Source organism: Rhinatrema bivittatum, chromosome 7 (genome assembly GCF_901001135.1).
Source record: "Rhinatrema bivittatum chromosome 7, aRhiBiv1.1, whole genome shotgun sequence".
NCBI lineage: Eukaryota > Metazoa > Chordata > Amphibia > Gymnophiona > Rhinatrematidae > Rhinatrema > Rhinatrema bivittatum.
In genome coordinates, this window is record NC_042621.1 from 82,904,030 (window position 1) to 82,919,460 (window position 15,431).

The following is a 15,431-nucleotide window of genomic DNA, read 5'->3' on the forward strand; positions in this document are numbered from 1 at the left end:
GGACTTACTGGTAAAACACGAGGAAGAGCAGGCACCCTGTGAACCCTTGAGCAGTTTCCTAAATGGGATGGAGAGGGGAATCCTTAGATGAGTTAAACAGCCCCAGCATAGGGTTGGGAAGGAAGAAAGGAATGGGGATTTTCTGAAGAGTAAGGGCAAAAGCTGAACCTAAGAGGTTTGAGCTAAGAGGAAGGATATGTGAAGGAATATATAGGGGAAACCCCAAAACACCTTAAAGGGCCAGATCCAGAGATCTGGCCTAGTCCACCTGACGCATAAAACAGCAGGGAATCCTGGTCTGGGTAGAGGCCCCTGGGAAGGTGCATAACAAGCCAGGCTCAGGAAAGGACAGAGGAGGAAGCCTAGAGAAAAAAGGACTGCTGAACTGTAAGTTGCAATTCTACATTTGTGTTGAACTGTGAAGAATAGCAGAACTGCTTTTGTTTGTTTTCTCGTCACTAAGGAAGTTTATGCAAGAATTCTGCCAGGGTCCAGCCTGAAACTGTCTTCTAGCTACCCTAAGACCACTCATAATGCCACAGGGTCATTTACTAAGAATTTTCCCCATAGATACAGAATGGGAGAAAAGCCTTAGTAGATTACACCCTACATTTGCTAGATGCCCCATGGCTGAATATCTACCTCAGAATATCTAAAGTTGGGACTAGGTATGACTATATAACCCAGGGCTTCCCAAACCTGTCCTGGGAACCCCACAGCCAGTAGGCTTTTTCAGGATATCCACAATGAATATGCATGAGATAAATTTGAATATACCGAGTCTCCATGATACGCAAATTTATCTCGTGCATATTTTTTGTAGATATCCTGAAATTCTGTCTGTTTTTGGGGTCCCCAAGACAGGTTTTGGGAAGTCCTGATATAACCATTTAATATAAAAGGAGTGCATATTAAATAAACTTCTGGAATGTTCAAAATTAATTCAGTTTCTTTCAGTGTTCAGAGCAAACAAGCTTCAGATAATATTGATTTAAGATTAAGGCCTGGATTCACCATTCTATTGCAGAATGGTAAATCCAGTGAAAACGGGGGGGGGGGGCCTGGGAAAGCCAGCAGCCTTCGCACCACTGTGGTATTATCGCTGCCGGCTTTCTCACCCAATAGTGCCAACGTGAAAGGTGGTGGTATTGGGCGCGCTACTGGTGACAGTAACATTGCTTACCTTATCGCCCCCAGCGAAGACAACACGGAGTCCGCCTCCTCCCCTCGCCACCCCGACTCTGCCCCCAGCACGCGATAAGCGTTTGAAAATGACCCCCTGAGAGTAAAATTTGTCAGTATAATTAGAGTATAATTGTCAAAAAGTAGTCCTACATATATTTAGTTCATTAAAATGTGCACTGGCAATTTTTTGCTGATTTTTATTTCTTTGGGCCTGTTTCCTTAATGATATTTCCCATAGACACAGAATGGGAGAAGAGCCTTAGTGAATCATGGCTGATGTTTTTAAGTAGACTGATATGACGATATTATTCCCTATCATATATTCAAATGTAGACTGAAGTTGCTGCTTGTATGAAATCATGCTAACTGTAGTTGTTTTATATATGATTAATTTTACATATAAGTAGCATTTTGAATCGTATGGATAAAATAAAGGTAGTATTATTAATTTAATTTGAATCACACATATTGACAACGTTTTGTGGACATTATTGATGTAACCTTAAGGATAAACTGAAATTTGTTCTCGCTAAAATTCTCTGTCCTGCTAACCAATAAATTAAATTTGGTTTGCTCCAACTGGATTGAAAGGTAAACAGAGTATGAAATTCACTCAGCATATTAATCCAAAAATGAAAGAACTCCCTAGGCCATCAAAATAAATTTTTAATTGGTCTTGCATACGCCATTTTTTTAAATGCATCCAAGTCATCAAACGCTTTAAGAAAATGGTGCAACAAGGATGTTTATAGCTGCACAATGTATTAGGAGCAAGGGTTGCTAAACTGTTGGTATATTTGTTGAATCAAAAGTTTCATGTGTATTAATTTGTGATGTATGCTGGATTACAGAAGAAAAGATTTGGTAGCATTTTAGAAAGTTCCTTAGTTGTATCTATTTTGTTAATGAAATGGAACGGAAGCTCTTGTAAATGCTTAATCTAACAATGGCCCTGATGTAATAAGATGCACTCAGCTGTCTACACATACATACATTTTTGTGTGTACAACTTCCAATGCAATACATTTTGTGTACAAAAAATATGCAGAAAAGCATGAGAAAAGCTGTGCAGACAAATTGGTGCTTGCTATATAAATCCCAAGTTCATCAAAGCTTTTGATATTTCTCTCTAGTGCAGAGAGGTGCACTGGCTTGATGCATATTTTCTTAATTCTGGAAATTAAATTCCTGTTCAGATATGGAATAAATTTCCTAGTGCTAGTGATAAGTCTATGGGGGCTAAACCCAGAATTCATGGGACAGGGATCCTGAATTCAGCATTTGTGTACAAACCATGTTTTCTGTAAATAAAACATGAGTTGTGCACAGAACATTAGGGGCATAGCGTCCATAGTGCACAGTAGTGCACAGGCACCACCAGCTTTAAAATGAGGTGCGCTATGCACCATCAACTTGGTGACGCCATCGCATCTTCTTTGGCTCTCCCCCTAGAACCATAAGTACTGCTGCCCACAACTAATGTTCCCTCTAACCTGCACGCATGTGCGGGAGAAGTTCTACGCTGGTGCATGCGTGCAGTTCTAAGACGCACATGGCCATGCCCATTCCGCCACGGCCAGAAGTACAGAGGAATCCAGCAGGGCCATGGCGGTGCCCATCTTGCCATGGCGCAAAGTGAAGAGGAGGCCAGCGGGTCCATGGTGATGCCCATCCCGCCTCGCCCCACAATTCAGAGGAGTCCAGTGGGGCTGTGGTGGTGCCCATCCTGCCATGGCACGAAGCAAAAAGGAGGCCGGTAGGGCCATGGCAGCACCCATCCCACCAGGGAATGAAGTGGAGGCCGATGGGGCCGTGGTGATGCCCAACCCACCACACCCCAAGGTTTAGAGGAGGATAGTGGAGCTGTGGCGGCACCCATCTCACCACAGCCCGAATGTAGAAGTGCCCAGCAGGGTCATGGCAGTGCCCAACCTGCCATGGCACGAAGTGAGGAGGAGGCCGGCAAGGCTGTGGCAGTGCCCATCTTACCATGGCCTGAAATTAAGGAGTGTGTCTGGGTGAAATCTTGTGTGCCTGCATGTGTGTGTGTTTGTGTGAGCACCGGTGGAAGTGTGTATATGTCTGTACAAGAGCATATGTATGTGATAGCGCCTGTGTGTGCCTATGTGAGAGCTTGTGGGTGTGTGTCTGTGAGATCTTGTGTGCCTATGTGAGAGCCTGTGGGTGTGTGTATATATGTCTATATGAAAGCCTGTATGTGTGAGAGCCTGGGTGCATGTATGTCTGTGTGAGAGGCTGTGGGTGTGTGTCTGTGTTTAGAGACCATGAGCCTTTGAGAGCCTATGTATGTGAGAGAGAGGGAGTGTGTGAAAGAATGAATGTGTTAGTATGGGTGTGTGAGTGAGGGAGTGAGAGAAGTTTGTGCGGCCCTACCTCCCCTAATGCAAGATAATCTCAGGGTGACTGGAACTCAAAAGATCCCGGGTATGGAGAGCAAGATATATATTTTTTTTAATCCTTATTAGTTTTAATTATTGGGTGTAATTTGATGTTTCTATTGTTTTTAAATAATTTTTTTAAAATATTAGAACATTATTTAATTATTAGATGTTTTATTCATCAGAGGTTTTGAAATATTTTTTTGCTGTTTGGGAAATATTAGAAAAAATGTATTCAAGTTTTTGGGTTTTTTTTTTTTTAATTATTGGATGTTGGTTGGCTGTTTTGACATTTGAATTAAAAACCTGGCTTTTTAAGTGTGCTTTTACGGATAGCAAATAGATTTTAGGACTGTTTTAGGAAGTATTGCTATTTATATTGATTTTAGCATAGAGTATTATAAGTAGTCATTTTAATAATTATTGTATGTAGTATAGTTTTTAGCATTACAGTTTTAGTACTTTTTTATTGTTATTTTAATATGCTGATTTATATTTATTAACGTATGTGGTTTTTGTTTATGTTTATTTATTGTAAACCAATATGATGGAACCCCGATATGTCAGTATATAAAGAATAATAAACTATAAACTATTTATTATTTTTATTAGCATGGTTTTAGAATTATGAATACTGTTTTATATGATAGATTTTATTGCTTGATCTTTTGAGAGGAATGATGATATTTCTGTTTTTCCATTGTTGCACTGCACAACACAGATGGGCTTGTGGTTTCTAGTTTTTGGTGGCGCATTTCTATTCTGTTTTTGGTGAGGGCCTGTCTGTATGTTAAATGTCAAGCTCTTGTGTAACTTTAATTCTTTCTATTAAAACGATGGGACTTATCATTGGTGTTTAAAACATTATGGTTATCTCTTCCTCATTTCTATTTTAAACAGAAGTTTGTTCTTTATTTATTTCACTTGCACACAGAAAGTGGTTTTGAATGTTCTTGCAGAAAATATTTTTCATCCACATATTTTATTGTACCGCTGTCAGTAGATTAGGTGATTATTTTAAGGGATTAGCTAACGTTCCCTCTATGGATTGGGTTGCTATGAGCATACTTTTGATAGGCTTTTTGAATCAAAGAAAGCAGTGCTCACAAGATAATGTAGGAGGGCACATAACTGTAGCAAATTTTCTGGTGCACCACCAACTTCAGCAGTCACCCTACACCCCTGAAGAACATTATTCGTGTGCAAAAAAGGTTTTTCTGAAATTTCTGCACACAAAACATGAGGAGCAGAAGAGTGCTAATAAAAGATGTGCATACAAAATATGAGTCAGGAGCACAACTTGTATGCACCTAAAACACAATTTGAGATTATAACTCATGTTTTATGTGCAGTAAGTGTGTCTTTGTGTGCACATTTTCAGAATACAATGTTTTTGCTTTTTTTTTTTTTAATAGTGCCTTAGCATGCCATTCGCATTCTGCATTGGGAATTAACTCTGTATTTAGTACATGAGTCACGAAATTATGGGGTGAAATTCAGTGCACATCTTTTGCTTTGTCACATCTTATTACATCAGGGCTAATGCAGGTAGCTCCAACTCTGCATATCTCCCTTTGTTTTCACATTAATTTAATAATGCATACATTGATTTTGCCTAGGAAATGAATACTGGGTTTACTCAGCAAGTACTTTGGAAAGAGGATACCCGAAGAGGCTCACCAGTCTTGGCTTACCTCCCGAAGTGCAACATGTTGATGCGGCTTTTAACTGGAAAAAAAACAAAAAGACGTACCTTTTCTCAGGGGATAAGTTCTGGAGGTAAGACTATGCAAGGCCGATATTCAAAAGCCATTTAGGCGGAAGGAAAGTTCCCTCCGAGGCCGCTCCGATTTCGGAGCGGCCTCGGAGGGAACAGGCAGCGAGCGCCGGTTGCACAAATGTGCACCCTCTTGCGCACGGCAACCCCGGATTTTATAAGATACGTCTGGCTACGCGCATATAAAATCCAGCGTAATTTTGTTCGCGCCTGGTGCACATACAAAAGTACGCGTGCGCGTAAATTTATAAAATCTACCCCTTTAAGTTTAGATATTTAGGGGTAGATGTTTAAAGACGCGCCGATTTTATAACATACACACATCGTCCCTCACATGTTATAAAATATGATACCGGTGCGTGCATGTGCGCGTGGGTGCCCAGTTGTACGCGCAAGGGGGAGTTTTTTTTTTTTTTTAAACGCGCAGTGACGTGATCTGCCCATTCCCAGTTCCCTCCTAGTCCTCTCCAATTAAAAAGCAGACTGGGAGAGAACTTCCATATCCCCCTACCTATTCTTCCTCCTTTTTCCTCTCTCCTCCCCTCCTCCCCATCCCTTAATCCCCCCCTAACTATTAGAATTTTTTTTGTTTGCAAGCTTACTTTATCTTTTGAGGTGAAACAAGTTTCACACGTTGGCCAGCTGCCGGCACGTGCTTCCCTGTGACAGGGTCTGGCACACATGGCGGGACCGTTTCCAAAACGCACGGCGCATCCACACGCATATCTCCCGGTATTTCTGTGCACCGGGTTCTTAAAATTTACCTGTTTTTTCCAATTAATTAGTGTGTTTTTTTAGGGTACAAAACAAATGTATTTATCAGTGTTTTGAGGCACAGGTACTATTGCTGGGTACCCTTTCTGGCTGAATCAAATATATGCATTTATATAATACAAATGTCCTGCCATAACAAAACAATACTCCCATCCCCCCCCCCAACCAAACCAACATTCACATTTCTCCAGCCACCAGTGAGTCCTCCCCCCCCCCCATACACACACATCCCCAGTTTCCTTCCCCCACAAACATTTATCCACCCATCCTCTTCCCCCCCCCTCCCCACTACTCTCTATCCCCACTACTCTCTATCCCCACTACTCTCTATCCCCACTAGCCTAATCTCAATTTTCTCTTCATCACTTTCAAGGGTAGGAAAAGAGAAGACTGAGAGAGTAGTGAATCCAGTTGTGGTTATCCAACAAACACAGTTTATTTTTTATTTTTTGCATGAGGAGTGGGTTTGTTTGTTTTTTTGTCAAAATAATTCTTATTGGCAGAAGGAAGCACTATTAACATAGAGATCCCAGTAGGAGTCAGATAAGATTACAAATGACAAAACAATGGGTTTGTTTGGTAAAAAAAAAAAGAAGCCCTAATTATGTTACTATTTTCTCTTGAAAATACTTCCACTTCTAAATAAATGACAATCCATTCTTTGTCTGCTAATCACTCTCTCTGGTATGCATTACTTAATATATTCCTCTGTCACTGGTTTTCTTCCATTTAGTTTCAAATTTTGCATACATTTGCCCTTAAATGGGAGAAGATGCAAATATATGTTTTCTTATCATAGAAAAATTAAATTCATGGTAATTTATAATTATATATTTGATGACTTCATACAAAACATCATCCCAGTGCTCAAAATTGTACTCAGGCAATGAAAAATGATGAGAAAAATTAAATCTCTTTCCGCACAGAATAAGTTCGTCCTTACATAAAATGAAAAAGAATTGTGAATAAGTTTACCATTGTGGGTATTAACAACATTAATAAAGACAGAAGCAAAAAATGAGTTGCTATAAAGCAATAATCTGTTGTAGAGGAATAATTGAAGAAATTCAGTTTAGATTTAGTTTTTGGAGTAAAATCCCTTCCAATGCCAGTTCAGAACAGTTCCACTCAAATGCCAGCTTACTTAGCATTTAGAACCAACTTATTCACATGTTTTCGTGCTTCAAAAGGTAGATGTGTGGAGATATTTAGGTTTTCATAAATAGCAACTGTTATAAAAGGTGAAATTCAGGATATTTATTTTACTATTTAGCAAGGCTCAAAAAATATTTTTGGGAGTAGCCTGCAACTGCTTCCTTAATACCCTCCATTCCATCCTTACAGTGTATCTAATCACACATACTTATATCGTTTTATTTGACTTGAGGGGGGGTCCTCTGATCTGGATATTTTTAATGCTACCCACGGTAGGAGTATCTCCAGAGGTTCCCTTAAGAACATAAGAACTTCCCATGCTGGGTCAGACCAAGGGTCCATCAAGCCCAGCATCCTGTTTCCAACAGTGGCCAATCCAGGCCATAAGAACCTGGCAAGTACCCAAAAACTAAGTCTATTCCATGTAACCATTGCTAATGGCAGTGGTTATTCTCTAAGTGAACTTAATAGCAGGTAATGGACTTCTCCTCCAAGCACTTATCCAAGCCTAGTTTTAACATGTATGATGACAGTTTTAGTATTAATTTTGATGTATAGACTCCAATACGTGCAATGGGCAGTGCCTCTTATTTTACAGGATGATCACCTGCACATACTTTATCTGCCAGACAGACAGTCATGCTTCACATCACTCATCTTGTGATTCATGCAGTCAGGAATCCACACTATGATAAGGTCTTACAACTGAACACACCATCAGCTATACATATTCAGTTGTACATTCGCTTTGAAGTGCTGAGAAACGTGCAAAAAGTGGAATATAAAAATCTAAATAAATTGTTAAAAACGTATCCATTCTTATTTATTTATTTATTTATTTTAAGTTTTTTTATACCGATTTTCCTGCATAAAATGCATATCAAACCGGTTTACAATGAAACAGAATGAGCAGGAAGTAAAATTCCTTAGTCTAACACATTTAAACATCAATAATGAAATAATTTTAAACAACATTATTATTATTATTATTCTTGAAATAATGTTCGTATAATTTCAGCATTTACAGCAGTAATACAGCAATCACAGCAAGCACGTCACTATGCCTAGGACTATATTCTTATATTTCTATGCCCCCCCTCCCTTTTCTTTTAATTTCTGCTTGGTGTTTCATTCCCAAGATCAGAAAAGCACCCCACATTTTTTGAATCTTTCCATAGACCTCATATACCGGAACACTGCCCAGATGTGGCATCATGAGCGGTCTTATCTAAGTTAAGTTACCTTCCGCCGCTCTTCCATAGAAACATAGAAATGACGGCAGAAGAAGACCAAACGGCCCATCCAGTCTGCCCAACAAGCTTCACACCTCTTTTCTCTCATACTTATCTGTTACTCTTGGCTCTTAGTAACCTTTGGTTCTATTTCCCTTCCACCCCCACCATTAATGCAGAGAGCAGTGATGGAGCTGCATCCAAGTGAAATATCTAGCTTGATTAGTTAGGGGTAGTAGGGGTAGTAACCGCCGCAATAAGCAAGCTACAAGTAGTAGCTATAGTAGGGGTAGTAACCGCCGCAATAAGCAAGCTACACCCATGCTTATTTGTTTTACCCAGACTATGTTATACAGCCCTTATTGGTTGTTTTTCTTCTCCCCTGCCGTTGAAGCAGGGAGCTATGCTGGATATGCTTGAAGTATCAGTTTTTCTTCTCCCATGCTGTTGAAGCAGAGAGCCATGCTGGATATGCATCGAAAGTGAAGTATCAGGCACATTTGGTTTGGGGTAGTAACCGCTGTAACAAGCCAGCTACTCCCCGCTTTGTGAGTGCGAACCCTTTTTTCTTCTCCCCTGCCGTTGAAGCAGAGAGCTCTGCTGGATGTGTGAAGTATCAGTTTTTCTTCTCCCCTGCCGTTGAAGCAGAGAACTATGCTGTATATGCATTGAAATTGAAGTATCAGGCTTATTTGGTTTGGGGTAGTAACCGCCGTAACAAGCCAGCTACTCCCCTCTTTGTGAGTGCAAATCCTTTATTCCACATTTCCTCTTGCTGTTGAAGCTAGAACGATGTTGGAGTCTCAGTAAGCATGTGTACGTTTATTGAATAAGGGTACTGTCTCCAGGCAGTAGCCATCATTCTGGCGAGTCACCCACTCTTTATTGGCGGCCTCTTGACTTTATGGATCCACAGTGTTTATCCCACGCCCCTTTGAAGTCCTTCACAGTTCTGGTCTTCACCACATCCTCCGGAAGGGCATTCCAGGCATCCACCACCCTCTCCGTGAAGAAATACTTCCTGACATTGGTTCTGAATCTTCCTCCCTGGAGCTTCAAATCGTGACCCCTGGTTCTGCTGATTTTTTTCCTACGGAAAAGGTTTGTCGTTGTCTTTGGATCATTAAAACCTTTCAAGTATCTGAAAGTCTGTATCATATCACCTCTGCTCCTCCTTTCCTCCAGGGTGTACATATTTAGATTCTTCAATCTCTCCTCGTACGTCATCCGATGAAGATCCTCCACCTTCCTGGTCGCCCTTCTCTGTACCGCTTCCATCTTGTCTTTGTCTTTTTGTAGATACAGTCTCCAGAACTGAACACAGTACTCCAGGTGAGGCCTCACCAAGGACCTGTACAAGGGAATAATCACTTCCCTTTTCTTACTCGATATTCCTCTCTCTATGCAGCCCAGCATTCTTCTGGCTTTTGCTATAGCCTTGCCGCATTGTTTCGCAGACTTCATATCATTAGACACTATCACCCCAATGTCCCTCTCCTGCTCCGTGCACATCAGCCTTTCCCCCCCCCATCGAATACAGTTCATTCGGATTTCCACTCCCCATATGCATGACTTTGCACTTCTTGGCATTGAATCTCAGCTGCCATATCTTCGACCACTCTTCCAGTTTCCTTAGATCCCGTCTCATTCTCTCCACTCCTTCCGGCGTGTCCACTCTGTTGCAGATCTTAGTGTCATCCGCAAAAAGACAAACCTTGCCTTCTATCCCGTCCGCAATGTCGCTCACAAAGATATTGAACAGGACCGGTCCCAACACCGATCCTTGCAGTACACCACTTAAAACCGCTCTCTCTTCAGAGAAGGTTCCATTTACCATCACACATTGTCTTCTGCCCGTCAACCAATTTGCAATCCAGGTCACCACCTCGGCATTCACTCCTAAGCTTCTCGTTTTATTCACCAGTCTCCTGTGCGGAACCGTATCAAAAGCTTTGCTGAAATCCAAGTATATGATATCGAGCGCTCTTCCTTGATCCAATTCCTTGGTTACCCAGTCAAAAAAGTCAATCAGATTTGTCTGACAGGATCTTCCCCTTGTGAATCCATGTTGCCTCTGGTCCATCAATTCTCCGGACTGTAGATAGTTCACTATTCTCTCTTTCAGCAGTGACTCCATTACTTTTCCCACCACCGAAGTGAGGCTAACCGGTCTATAGTTGCCAGCCTCCTCCCTGTTCCCACTCTTGTGAAGCGGGACCACCACCGCTCTTCTCCAATCACTCGGCACCACTCCCGTTTCTAGGGATCTATTGAACAGGTCACACAGCGGAGCCGCCAGAACATCTCTGAGCTCCTTCAATATCCTTGGATGAATCCCATCAGGCCCCATGGCTTTGTCCACTTTCAGGTTCTTTAGCTCTTCCCACACATTTTCTACTGTAAAAGGATTTTCATCTATTCCACTTCCCTCCAGTTTCTTGTTGTGTAGAGATGGTCCTTCTCCAGGGTCTTCTTTAGTGAACACAGAGCTGAAGTATTTGTTTAATATTTCTGCCATTTCTTCGTCTCCCTCCACACATTGACCTTTCAATTTCACTATACCACTTTGGACCTTTCTCTTTTCGCTGATGTATCTGAAAAATGTTTTGTCACCATTTTTTATCTCCTTGGCAATCCTCTCTTCTGCTTGAAGACTAAACTCTATCTAAGCGCCCTCAGCTTCACCCTCCGAATATCCTACAACCCAACGTATCTCTTGTCATTTATAGCAGTCTATTTTACCTGTTCTAGTATCAATATATTATACTATTTTATCTTGTTATACCAAAGTTCCTATGTTATTCCATGTTAAAGCTGCACCCTGCTTCAATGTATTTAATTGTTCTAAATGTAAACCAGAGTGAAGGCCTACACTAATACTTCGGTATAAAAAAACACATCAATAAAATAAAATAAATAAATCTAGATTAGAAGACAGAGGCTGGACTCTGGCAGAACTCTTGCATAAACATCTTTATTAGTGAGAAGAAAGCAAATAAAAGCAGCTCTGCTGTGCTTCTTAGTAATATCCCAACCTGCAGTTCAGCTGTGCTTTCTTTCTCCAGGACTCCTCCTCTCCCCTGGGTCTCCCTAGTTAGTTACGCGCCTTCCCAGGGACCTCCACCCAGACCAGGATCCCCTGCTGGCTTAGACTGAAGCTGGACCGGGCCAGATCTCGGGCTCTGGTCCTTTAAGGAGTTTGCTTTTGTATTATTCCTTCACATCAAAGTATGAAGGCAGCTACAAAAAAAAAAAAAAATTAAGAGAAACCTCACAAGAAGGAGATCTTTAATGAGAGGTGAAATAATTGTTAAATATTTGCTGTTTTACATTGCCTGCAGGTATAATGAAGTAAAGAAGAAAATGGATCCTGGCTTCCCTAAACTAATTGCTGATGCTTGGAATGGGGTTCCAGATAACTTAGATGCTGTGCTGAATCCTAATGGAAATGGTGAGTAAAAACGGCATTCACCTTGCAGCATGGTTTACTCTTTCTTGTCTGCTTCCCGGAGACACAGATATTTAGTGGTTACTGAGCTGCTAGGCAATTTCTCAATGCTTTTGACTTTCTGCCTGTTACGATAATCTCGCAGATAGTAGTGGAACCACCGTTTAGACCGCTTACCTTGTGGCGAGGAGTCCGAAACCAGCGAGGTAGGGCGAACACGGGTGAGCAGTCCGGGTCCAGGCAGGCAGCAGGCAATCAGGAACCAGGAGCAGATAATCCAATAAGGGCAGGCAGCAGGCAGAGAAATCCAATACACAGTCCGAGTCAGGGCAGGCCGCAGGCAATCCGGAACCAGGAGCAGATAATCCAATAAGGGCAGGCAGCAGGCAGAGAAATCCAATACACAGTCCGAGTCAGGGCAGGCAGCAGGCAATCCGGAACCAGGAGCAGATAATCCAATAAGGGCAGGCAGCAGGCAGAGAAATCCAATACACAGTCCGAGTCAAAGCAAACAGCAGGCAGTCAGAAACCAAAGGCAGAAATCACAAGGCGAGAGCTCCAAAGAACAATCGTGGCCGAAGCAGCGACCCAGAGATGCTGCTCCCTTTAAATAGTCTATTTTCCAGCGCAAGAGGCGCCTCAGCCGGCGTCTGACGTCAGGGGGGCATGGCCAGAGCTCGAATCGCGCGAGAATTGGTTCCCCTTGTCGCGCGGAGTTGCTGGCTAGCTTGCCGGAGAGAAACGCCCCGATCCTTACAGGACCGTGCTGCCGATGCGCCAACTCAGCCCTGCTGTTCCCCGGACGGCCCCTCCAGTGTGCTGCCCCGCAGAGACCCACGCGGCTGAGGTAACACTGCCATAAAAAAAAAAAAATAGTTTCAGCAAAAGATACCAAGTCTTCAGAGTCATCTTGTAAAAGAAATAATTTAGAGGCTTAAACTTTAATTAACCTATTTAAAATTCTGTAAAACAAAAAATTAATGGCCAACTTTCCTATAGAATAAATTAAATGAAAAAAAAAACCAAACCCAGAATATTATTAACAATTGTATTTTTCCCACAGGCTACAGCTACTTTTTCAAGGACTGGTATTATCTTAAACTGGAAGACAACAGCTTGAAGATAGTTAAAGTTGGTAATGTGAAAAATGACTGGCTGGGTTGCTGAACTATATGAAATAATAAGGAAATAGTTACTTCATCTTTTACACAATATACCTTTATCTGTAGAAATAGATGAAATTGCTAATTAATGGACCAGTCTGGTACTGGTACCAAAGTACCAGTACTCTGCATTATCGTTCATAAAATAATTTAAAACAGTATATCTCCTAAGAAGAGACTTTTTTTTTTCAATCAAGTTTACAAAAATGTTTACTGCCCAGTTCTGTCAGTACCAATGGACGGAGCTGTACTTACATTCCTAGGATGTGCTGCACATGAAGTAGAGCTGGCCTTATTTATAAAGGGGTATCCCATATTATACAGTGATTAATTCGGACCACTCTGTTGTGCTAGTCTTGCAACAGCCAGCATTGTATCGCTGTCTCCCGATCTCTCCCTCACGAGCCCTAAGTGATCCAGAATGAGTCAGGATCAGCTCCAGCACTTTGCTATTTTGCAGACCGGTCTGAATATGGATGGCTTCTCCATGTCATACGCTGTAGACTTCTGTACTTGTTTTCCATTTATTTCCATAGAAATAAATAGATTGTTGAAGGCACAGGTTGCCTAAGGAGCTGATTTGCGTCAATGCATGATGGAATCATGGCAATAAACTTTATTATAATATTGTTTGAAATGTCTTTTTATTACAAAAAAATACCAAGTTAAATTAGGAATTTTCTTAAAGTACTGCAATACTAAAACTTTTTCTTCATGGATGAAATAATTCAGGTTTCTTCAGTCACAGTAATAGAAATAAAGCTCAATATATCGTTGGTTAATGTGTTTTTATTTTGATATTTTTGAGTTTGCCTTGTTTCAATATGGATCCATGTTGAGCACTTCCATTTTATGAATGAATAGATTATTTCTTGTGAAAAACACACGCCAATAAAAATAGGGGTAGATTTTCAAACACGGCGCGTTCGTGTACTTTTGCTGGCGCATCAGGCGCAAGCAAAAGTACGCGGGATTTTAGTAGATATGCGCGTAGTCGCGCGTATCCGCTAAAATCCTGGATCGGCGCGCGCAAGGCTATCGATTACGTATAGCCGGCACGCGCCGAGCCGCGCAGCCTACCCCCATTCCCTCCAAGGCCGCTCCGAAATCGGAGCGGCCTTGGAGGGAATCCTCTAACGCCCTCCCCTCACCTTCCCCTCCCTTCCTCTACCTAACCCACCCCCCCCGGCCCTGTCTAAACCCCCCCCTTACCTTTGTCGGGGGATTTACGCCTCCTGGAGGGAGGCGTAAATCCCCGGACCGCCCCCAAAACCGCCCCCGGACCGCCCCGGGCCGTAACCACGCCCCAGGCCCGCCCCCAAAACGCTGCCGACACGCCCCGAAAACGGCGCGGCGCTCGGCCCCGCCCCCGACACGCCCCCTCCGAAAACCCCGGGACTTACGCGAGTCCCGGGGCTCTGCGCGCGCCGGTAGGCCAATGTAAAATAGGCTCACCGGCGCGCAGGGCCCTGCTCGCCTAAATCCGCCCGGTTTTGGGCGGATTTAGGCGAGCAGGGCTCTTAAAATCCGCCCCATAGGGGTAGATTTTAAAAAGCATTTACTCGAGCAAAACTGGTTTTTGCTCGAGTAAATACACTTTACTCAAGTAAGTGGGCTTTTCAAAATTGCTACAATATATGCCATTGAATTGTCCATAGGATTTACTCAAGTAAGTGCACTTTACTTGAGTAAATAGCTTTTGAAAATTGCTACGATAGTATGTCACATTTACATGCGTAACTCCTTTGAAAATGACCCCCATAATGTACAGATAAAAAATACACTTTTGAACTATCATTCATATTTTCATAAGTCATTAATTTGCTAAGGTGTTTTGACAATATTTTAAATCACATACTGCTGAGACCTCATCAACCCAGATTGGAAGGACTAAGGCATACATTAAAGTACTTTTCATCAAAGTTTAGAATTTATACCATTAATATTGTAAGAGCCTGATTTTCAAAAGCATTTACATGCTTAAAAATACGTTTCATATGTATAAATGCACTTTACCCATGTAAGAGGGCTTTTGAAAATTGCTACAATATATGCCATTGAATTGTCCAAAGGATTTACCTGTGTAAGTGCACTTTACATGAGTAAATGACTTTTGAAAATTGCTACAATAGGTTACATTTACATATGTAAATCCTTTAGAAAATTACTGTTGTACTTGGATATTGAAGCATGGGCCCTTGGTCGCTGCAAGAGATGGCACCTCCCACAGGGTGGAGCCCTGCGGGGACTTGCAGCGATAGGCTAGCTCCTGAGCAGAGATGGACACAGAGAAGTTAA

The 15,431-nt window shown here is 42.0% G+C and overlaps 1 protein-coding gene across 1 annotated transcript in view; it reads left to right on the forward strand.

Moving 5' to 3' along the window:
* The window catches only part of MMP2 (matrix metallopeptidase 2), a 93,223-nt gene extending 79,458 nt beyond the window's left edge, over positions 1-13,765 (forward strand). The window contains 3 exon segments of the mRNA XM_029608576.1: positions 5,204-5,363; positions 11,864-11,973; positions 13,034-13,765. Coding sequence (XP_029464436.1) covers positions 5,204-5,363; positions 11,864-11,973; positions 13,034-13,137 — 374 coding nt within the window. The 3' untranslated portion in view covers positions 13,138-13,765.
* The last annotated feature ends 1,666 nt before the right edge of the window (positions 13,766-15,431 follow it).